The sequence below is a fragment of the Solanum tuberosum genome, unplaced genomic scaffold (assembly GCF_000226075.1).
Source record: "Solanum tuberosum cultivar DM 1-3 516 R44 unplaced genomic scaffold, SolTub_3.0 scf00083, whole genome shotgun sequence".
In the NCBI taxonomy this organism is placed as follows: domain Eukaryota; kingdom Viridiplantae; phylum Streptophyta; class Magnoliopsida; order Solanales; family Solanaceae; genus Solanum; species Solanum tuberosum.
Genome location: NW_006239015.1, coordinates 1,516,238 through 1,526,284, shown reverse-complemented (window position 1 = coordinate 1,526,284; position 10,047 = coordinate 1,516,238). Strand labels below are relative to the sequence as shown.

The 10,047-nt window shown below is 29.0% G+C and overlaps 1 protein-coding gene across 1 annotated transcript; it reads right to left on the bottom strand.

The window, feature by feature from the left end:
• Positions 1 to 7,493: 7,493 nt before the first annotated feature.
• LOC102599805 (transcription factor MYB34) lies at positions 7,494 to 9,221 on the bottom strand. Its single transcript, XM_006347090.2, has 3 exons — positions 8,950 to 9,221; positions 8,707 to 8,836; positions 7,494 to 8,547 (listed from the first exon to the last, which is right to left on the bottom strand). Exons 1-3 carry the CDS (start codon positions 9,080 to 9,082, stop codon positions 7,698 to 7,700), a joined length of 1,113 nt encoding a protein of 370 aa, XP_006347152.1. The 5' UTR covers positions 9,083 to 9,221; the 3' UTR covers positions 7,494 to 7,697.
• Positions 9,222 to 10,047: the final 826 nt, after the last annotated feature.

Sequence of the window (10,047 nt, the reverse complement as noted above, 5' to 3'; positions counted from 1 at the left end):
GGGGGGGGGGGGGGGGGGGGGGGGTGGTGGATTTTTTTGAGATAGTAGCATTGAATTTATTACTAATAATATAGAGAGTTTTTTTTTTTTTTGTTAGAAAGCGTTTTACGCAGAGTTTTTTGATACATATCTAAATTTAATCAGATTCTAAGTGGGATCTCCTCTAACTACAAATACCAGACGCAAAACCCAAAAAATAAAATACCGATAATATAGCGACATGTATCTCGCTTAAACCATGTAATTGTTTGGAACAATGTGTTGTCGGCTTCTAAATAATTGTGTTGTCAATATCAAAATGTGGTAAAATATTTGATAACTTTTCACCAGAAGCAGAAGACTCGATTTCAAACTCAATAAATGGAAAATTTCTTATGTTTTATTTATGGAAAATCCATTAACCTCCAGACATTTCCTCCTCTTGTACTCACAAACAATCAAGAAAACGCTTTTTCCTATAGAATCCCATGGCATGTAAGCAAAGACCTAGTTATGATGAACAATGAATGAGAGGGGAAAACTAGTGAAACAAAACATCCTTTCTAAAGTAAAGCTTGATTTACCCATAAGTGACAAAAAAAATGTTTTGTGAGAGACGTGTGGGACACAAAATTATTACCAAATTGAAACTTGTGGACCTGATCATATATGTCACGGTCAGACATGTTTATGGTTTGTCATAAAGACAATGTGTGCTTTCGATATACCACATCTCATCAATGATTTTCAAAATAAGGATATGTTTGATACGAACAAAATATTTTTCACTAAATATATTTTCTAGATGGACTTGTTACACCTAAATGGTTCAGCGTCCCGGGTCTATATGGTAAAGGGTGGGTGTCTGGGTCTAATTTTGGGGTCATAATATATGTATAGATTATACCTAAATGTTGTTTAGACAATATTTTCTCCTTATTCATCAAATAATCAAAAATAAGTAAGAATGTCTTTGAAAATATTTTCTAACTTTTTCATAATTAATTAGTCAAATTGTTTTATAAGGATACCTTGCTAGTAAAAAAATAAGTTTCTCAAAAGATAATTAGAACACTATTCATAAGTGACTTTCTACATTGATTATCTCCCTCGCTCCAATTCCGGTACTCATCCCCACCTCCTGCCCCCTACCCACCCACCACCCCGAACACAATTTCCATGGATACCCTCATTTGGTAAAGGAATTCTATTCTCTTTAATTTTGAAGAAGAATCTAAATTTAATTATGATTTTTTGAATCTAAATAAAGTGCAGTAATTAAGAAATTTCAGTAGTGCTAAAAAATAACAATTTACCTGTTGCTTACTTGAAGTGTGTCATGGTCAAACCAGTCAAATCTTATTCAAAAATGCTAAATATTTCACAAGACTTTAGAAGTCTGCCAACTAATTAATTAAAAAGGGAAAGGAAGAACATAAGTCTATATGATAAAGTCCTTTATATTTTTGAAAATGACACAAAAAATTAAATTTAATAACATATAACCAGAATAATGGTCCACAATATTGATTTGGTAGAAAACAGGAAAATTGGGGTGTCTTTCAAACGAAAGGATAACGTGCTTTTAATTATATTGCAATTAAACATATATATTTTCACAATTATGTAGAACTATTTTCCATGAGCAATGTCTTTTCATTTGATCTTTGTTGTGTACTGAGAAAAATATTCATATATTATATAGAAAATCATTGACTAAAAGCTCAAGAAAGTGGAATTACATTCTTCCAAATTGAACAAAACTTTTGTGCCAATATGTCAAATTAAAGAATAAATAAGAATAATTTAATCAAATTACCTATGTAGCTAATGTAACCTAAAGAGACACGTTAAGAAAATATGACAAATAAAATAGACCGATGAAAATAGTTCAATAGTCAAAAACTGACACTTGGAACAACGATATATGCTTATAGTAAGGACTAAGGAGGAGTGTGGTGAATAAAAGACTTTTGAGTAATTAAGTCTGCCAGTTAAAGTTTTGTCAACTCTATAATGAAATGAATTAATATGTCCTTACTCCTTACGCACAAGTGCTAAATTGTCAAGCACACAATAGTACAAGGACAAATAAAATTCAGAAAAAAATACTACAGCATTTTCTTCGAAAATATACCTCTTTATTTGAAAAATAAATAAAATAGATCTAAGACTTTCACCCCGTACGATTATTATTGGAGAATATTTAATTATTGCACTACTTGGTCATTTTGGTATTTGACTTTTGTGAATGTAAAAGTTTTTTGTTTTTTTTTAATATTTAATATTTTATGAGTGTTAATTTTTTTTAATTTTTTTTTAATTATTATTGTGTTTGGTGATGTTAAATACAGTACTGTTTTGGGTGAATTGAAGTGTATTGAAATTTGAAAGTAGCTACTATTTTTGTTAAATTACTAATTAATCCCTTTCAAGAAATTTACATGTAATGACTAAATAAATCACCTTATTTTGTTTGTAAGTATATCTTACCCCATTATTATAGTTAGTATTAGAGATAAAAACGAATCAAGAAAAGAAATAATAAATGAACATAATAATGCAAGTGTGAAAAAGGAATTATGAGATGTAATATAAGCTAGTCTTTATTTCTCCTAGCTAGTGTAGCTATTTGAGTTTGAGGTTGACCTCGAAAGGTTTTTCATTTTTTGTCCAACTTTATCCCATGCCGCCTCTAAAATTGATAAGAAATAAATTTTAGATAAAGAATTAACTTAAAAGATATTTGACAAATGTATAATATGTAGATACTTGTGTATAATCGACGTATATTAGTTTAAAAAAAGTAAATAATAAATCTGTCTTGCTATTTGTGTAAGATCCCTAATGACAAAAAACAAATGTGAGGTATAATTTACTAATTTACCCCTATTAGTTTAGATATTTCTTAAAAATTGAGCGTTATAATTAAGAAGAAATAAGTTTTTAGTATAAAAGTATAGTTAAAAACTATTACTCACTACGTTCCAATTTAGATAACACCTCATTAAACTTTGAGAATAAGCCCAAATTTGTCTTTCACCGAAATTTCATTATAACTATTTTTAGTTGGAAAAGAACCAGGTTTCTAAATTCCTCCCCCACCAAAAAAAAGAAAAAAACTAGAAGTAGAAGAAAAATAACAGTTGAAGATCTCATATTGCAAAAAATGCAAGTGAAGATAGGTAATCATCCAAACAATTTACTTCAAACATGTGTTTTATTTAATTATTTTCGAGTGGTGTGCTGTCATCTAAAAGCTAGGCATGAAGAAAAAGAATATAAGAAACCAAAAAGGGAAAAGAATCGTGAAAAATACATAGGTATTGGGAAGAAAAAGAAGAGATAGATGGAAACGCAAATACAAATTAAAACAGAAATGCACTTTTTATTCTTCTAAAAATTCAAAATACAAATTAGTGTTTTTTTCTTTGGACGGTCGACTTTTGATATAGTCATTGATCGGTACGTAGTAAAAAGACTGGATGTCGTATCCTTTATCCTTTCTACTAATTGCACGTTGACACCTTCGTCTTTCGGTTAATAATCAAAACTAGTAATTCACATCGAATTTGAGATATTTTTAATACTTCTTTCCTTTGATATTTGTACTAATCGTTCCTTCATTTTCATTATTAATTTGATGCGGTGTTTTTAAAAGAAAAAGGATGTTTTATTTAATATGGATCGAGTAAGCATTGAAATACGAGGGCATAAGTTTTATAAGAAACTTTAAATTTTAATTTCTAATATAGTAAAATAAAAATACAATAGAAAATTATAAAAATATTAATAGTATAAGACTATTAAAAATATGATTAAAATTCATAGAAAATAAGACTTTTAATATGATTTTACAAGTATAAATAATGTAATGATATAAAAGTTATTAAGAGATACAAATCAATTCTAACATCTTAGCTTTTGAATAATAATAAAATCACAATTTCTTAAAATAAACAATTATCATACTATGCAATTTACCTCCCTAGAAGAAAATAATTAGTAAACTTTATTAGTATTATAATATAACACTACTCCATCATAAATAAAAATAAAATTACTTTCAAACCGTTAAACAATAAAATACATGACAAAAATATGATGGATGTAGGACGATGATTATTGAAGATATAAAATTTTACTATATATGTATTTTGCGCGTAATTTTTATCTGTCTACTAGATAGCTAGAAAATTTGTGTGTGTTTAACTAATGTAACATTTTATCATAAAGTTAAGGTGTTCAACTAGAACATAACTTAATTTGAATTTTTAAGGAGTTGATTATGTATTAAACCTTTCGAGAACACAATTGTTTACATACGTATGTTTGACGTAGGGCTTACATGCATGGAGAAAAACTTTGTTTGACCTAAGCTAGCGACGTATAAATATTTGGATCGTACGAGTAGAAGGTAAATATAGACAACTTATGTGGCGAATGGACATTAATTGTCGTGTAAGATTTATAGAGGCTCAATTAATTCTTTCACCTATATGTACATAGTTGACTATATTTGAGGTATATATAGTGTGTGTACACATTCCAATTGATAGGGTTATACAGACTTTGCTACAAGTTTAATTTCTTTGACCTTTAATTTAAACTTTACTAGTCAGCTACAAAAAGAAATTAAACCCCACATCTTTAAATACTCCTTTCGTCTCTATTTATTTGTTAAATTTTGACTTGACACACTTATTAAGAAAATAATTATTGATATAATTAACGAGTTTACCATTTTATCTCTATTAATTGATAAGGTTCTAAACATGTTTGCTCACTATATTTTTCAAAAACATTAACTCAATACTAATAAATGGAGGGTATAATGGGGGGGGAAATGTCATTTTTTAATCTATCAAAAATTACAAATAAAAAGAGAAATCAAATTAGAAAATATTTGACCAGTAAATAGGGACAGTGGGAGGGAGTACTTTTGTAATAATTATTGGATTGATGAGGATGGGTGAATAGCTAGTCAAAAAGTAAGAGATGGCATATGAATTTGCTTCTTTTAATTATATATTTTTATGGTATGGTTTATTTGTTATTACTTGAATATATTTCTAACAAAAATAAATAATTGAGAGGTGTTTCAAGAAAAAAAAAATTAGAACTAAAATGTTTGATTAGGTAAGTAAGAAAAATGGTGCACTTTAATTTTAAAAAAATAGAAATTTAAATAAGTGGCATTGTTGAATATAATATGTTAAGACAGTCTATGTCGACTTAAATCAATAATTGATTGGAGTCCAATAATGAGTTAAATAGGCATCATTGTTTTAATTTTGTCGACTTGTGAATTGTTGTGTTGTCTGAAGTGACTTTTCGTCTATGCAACAGAAGCCAAACATGGTTTGTTCCTCTTTTAATCTACTAACTATGAGTTGGTAATGCCATTTTTTCCCCAAATTAAAGTAATGTATATATCATATATTCAAAAAATTCTTATGAGAAATGACAGCATATTTATTGTATATGAACAGTACTTCTTTTGTTTCTTCATAGATGAATTATCCATCCAAGTCAAACAAGATACAAAGTTATACTATACAACTAAAAGGTGAAGTTTTGTGCATACACAAAATATTAGGTATTCACATAGAATCACATTTAAGGAATTCGAGAGATATAATATTTGCCGTCTATTCTGATATAAATATCAGTTGAATAGTTCTACATTAGATTTCTATTTATGGTACATGTTATTCAAATAGAGATAACTTTATCTTTGATCGATGCTCACACAAAGTTATGACTATTAATCAAATAATGGGAAAACAAAATCATGTCCACATTATATACAACCAAGGAAAACCTTTATTATTCTGTAGATAGATTCTCAAAAACATTAAGGACAAAGCCAGCCTTTTATGTACAATGATGAATGGAAGAGAACATCTTGTGAACTTCCTTTCCAAAAGTGAAGGATTTCACATAGTTTTGGCATCACAAAAAAAAGTCGTACGTGACAAAAAAATATTGTCAAAGACGTACAAGATAAAAACAACTACTACTATATTATACTATATTATATATCTTAATTAAGCAGCTAGCTGTCCATCTTCTGGTAAAGCAAATCACAAAATATAGTTAAAAAATATAAATAAAGGTTTTTTTTTTTGCTAATCTCTATATTTGCTAGAAAATACATTTTGCCTCTCCTTGATTATATATCAATTCCAAAGGAGTTAATAATATCAAAAATCAGTTCATCCCTTATTTTAAGGCTTTGCATTACCTGCTAAAATTATTTAACGGTCATATATTATAGTACTATCATTAATCAATGCCTTTGAATCTGCCATTGAAATCTTGACTTCTAACTTTAACGAAATTGGCAATTATACATGGACTAATTGATTAAAAAAACTGGATTTTTAGCATAATGATTGATATAATAGCTCATAAAACAGACTTTTAAGTTATTATAGTGATAATTACTGTACCAAAGGACAATTATTAAATTTTAAAGATATATACGAGAGAGTCCATTTCTAATACCGGGCCAACCAGTGACCCACGCAAACTTCTCGCGGGCCCCATTTCGATCATTGAGTCCACGTGTACTTGTGCTGACGTGCCCCACAGTCTCATTAATGAAAAAGACAAAAAAAAAATAGCACAAGAGCCATGCCAATGTTTTCAATAAAGTTTGTAATTATTTGAAGCTTTCTTTTTCCATAATTAATTTCATAATTTTTTTTTCTTTTTCCTTTTCTGTGGGGAAAAAAGTGGTCCCACGTAATGTAAACATTGCCACGTACAACTTTAAATGGTCAAAGCTTCAATTTAAGCTACCACTTTTTAATACCCACAATCCATGCAATTATAGATTACTTTAATTTTACGTGAAATGACAACTAGTAAAGGACACGTGTCCCCTTTTTTTTTAAATCTCCGGCCACCATAGTCGGCGGCGTTGTCGCCGGTGTGTTGACTGTTGGGATCTATGAAACCATATTGGCGTACGTCTAATTAATTAGATTTAAAAAGATTAATTAGATTTTGTATTTCCATTATCAGAAAATTCTATGAATAAAGTCACTTTTCTCACTGAGATGACATAATTTATTTGAAAATTGGAGTATTAAAGAAAGGCTATTAATTTATTAAAAATTATTAAAGAGTAAATAAGGAAAGTCTTTGATATGATTGTGACTTTGGTTATGAGCTGTCTATCCATGCCAATTATTAAACTATTTCTCTAATATTTTTTAGAGGACTCATGTCTCATGACACTACGTATGTAGTGTATAAGATAATATAATCTTTATTTTATATATAATATGTTGAAAATGATATATTAATTGACGGATGAATTGATGGTTATGGAAAGTATTAATTTGATACACGATAATATATATCGCCCTATGTTTATATATCAATCCAAATATATTAGTTATGTTGTTTCAATTAAAATAAAATTCATATAGTAAGTGAACAAAAAAATAAAGAGAGACAACCAAATAATGTAATCAACATTATTGTATACGGAACTTCTAATCTAGAGAAGAAAACAAAGAATGATTGTTACTCGTGATAAAAATAAGGTCAACAAAATAGAAATTAAGCACTAAACTAAAAGAGGTAACTTTTTTTTTTCAGGAAATAACAACATGTCCAAAAGCTCAGAGGTAAATAAAATTAAAAAAAAAAACACCTCTTCCGAACTGTTTGTCTGTTCCTTTTTTACAAAAAAAGAGTAAAAATTACATAAATTCATTAGTAGAATCCCAAATATTTGGAATATTATCAAAGTTCAACATGTTGCTGCAGTAGCTATCTCTTTCATCTTCAGTAGTTGTGCTGCTGCTATTGTTGAAGTAAGTTGAGTTTGAATTCAATGGCGTAGGACTTGATGAAGGTGTCGATAAATTCGACAAAACAACTGATTGGAAGTTAAAATTGTTGTTGTTGTTTTCGTTGGATTGAAATGTTGAACCATCGGATGTTAGAGGATCATAGTACCCATAATTTTGTAAAGGAAAATAATCATCCGTTACCCCATTGCTTAATTGCCACTCATCATTAATAACTTGGCAATTATTTTGTGAGTTACTAAAGTTTTCAAGATTTGATGAGAAATCCTCCATTTTTGTTGTTGGTGGCTGCATGAGTTGAGCTTCATGACTAGAAAATGGAACACATGGGGTTGTACTTATAGTTGTGCAAGTTGGAAAATCTTGAATAGGGGCTTGAATTTGGTTACTTTGGACCATTTGTGGCAATTGGTTTTGGCAAATTTGATTATTTGGGATCAAGAAGTTGTTTGAGTTTTGGCGTTGGGATGATAAAAGAGAAGTAGCTAATCTCAAGACTTCAGGATTAACCAAAGGTTGCACATGGCCTAACAATCTTGAAAGATTCATTTGATGATGAGATGAATTATTGTAAATTGAATGGTTTAAAATGGAAGAAAGATCAAGAAGATCAAGGCGTGGACTGTGTGTCACTGGATCAATCCCCATTCTCAAAAGCCTTTTCCTGATGTGTGTATTCCAATAGTTTTTGATTTCGTTGTCAGTTCTACCAGGTAAACGTGCAGCAATAGCAGACCACCTAAATTGAAAAAAAACACATGACAAGTTAAAATCAATCTCTAGGAACATGACAAAATACTTAGATTAAAAGTCCCAAACCTATAGAGAAAATGAGTACTATATTATGACCCCACCCCAATAAAAAGTACTTGATTAATTAAATAAAATAAAAACTTACTTGTTGCCTAAAATACTGTGTAGTTGAATGATAGTCTCTTCTTCTTCAAAAGAAAACCTTCCTCTTTTAATATCTGGCCTTAGATAATTAGTCCAACGAAGCCTACAACTCTTTCCACATCTTTGAAGCCCTACAGTACACACATTAAAGCAAAAGAATTATTAATACAACTTTAAAAAAGTGGTATATTAATTATAAGAAAATATTATAGTATTCATGAGTAGTAAGAAGAAAAATAAATACCAGCATTCTTTGGAAGAGTCCTCCAATTACCATATCCATGTTTTTGAATGTAATCAATGAGCTTTTGATCTTCTTCAGGTGTCCATGGACCTTTTTTAAGTCCATTTTTGTCACAACAAGGAGCTCTGCCCATATTGATGAGTAGTAGTAGTAGTTTATTTCACTTGTTTTTTTTGTTGTTGTTGTGTGTGTAAAAGATTCCAAGGAGAGTAATTTATAAGTCTTATATTTTTGTTGAGAAGAAAGAAATGAAAGTGCAAGTCCGTATTGATGAAAATATTAATGAGAGGGGTTATATATATATATAGAATTACAAAGGAAGAAAAAAAAGAAAAGGAACAAGTCAAAGGGATTCGGTGGCCGTCCTCTGTTTATAAGTTTAGCAACGTGTCCCTTTTCTTTTCAGCAAAAAGTGTGAATTCAACCATCTCTATATATCCAGCCCCCAAACAAACGCACAAAATAGTAGAGGGTGCAGTATAATAAAGTAAATTACATTTCTACCCTTAATAATTTTTTATTTGTATTCAAACTTCTTATATAATAAAATAAAAAATAATGTATACAATCCTGGTGATCTCAATTATCACATTCTAATAATAATCGTTGTCTCAATTTATGCGACACACTTCTTTTTTAGTTCATTTAAAAAAGAAAATTATATTTCTATAATTGAAAAAAATTAACTTTATATTTTTATTTTTGGATAAAATGATTTATAGTCATACTAATAGCCAATGAGTGTTTTAGATTATAAATTTCAAAAATCCTTCTTTTAAAAAAATTTATGTCAAATCAAATTATATAAATGAAGAAATTTAGTTGGTTGACTATCTGAACTCTCACCTTATTAGTGAGGGTTCAATTCCCAACATTATAATCCTCTCCCCTATCCCATTTTTTTCTTAAATACTCCCTCCGTCCACAATTGTTTGGCAAGTATACTAAAAATAGATGTCCAAGATTAATTGTCAATTTAAACAATCAAGAAATAATTAGTCAATTTTTTCCAATTCTGCCCTTAATGATAGTGTAGTTCAATTGAAAAGTTATGTGGACTTTTGGTATTCTTGGTATAGTAGGGTTATATTAGTCAAA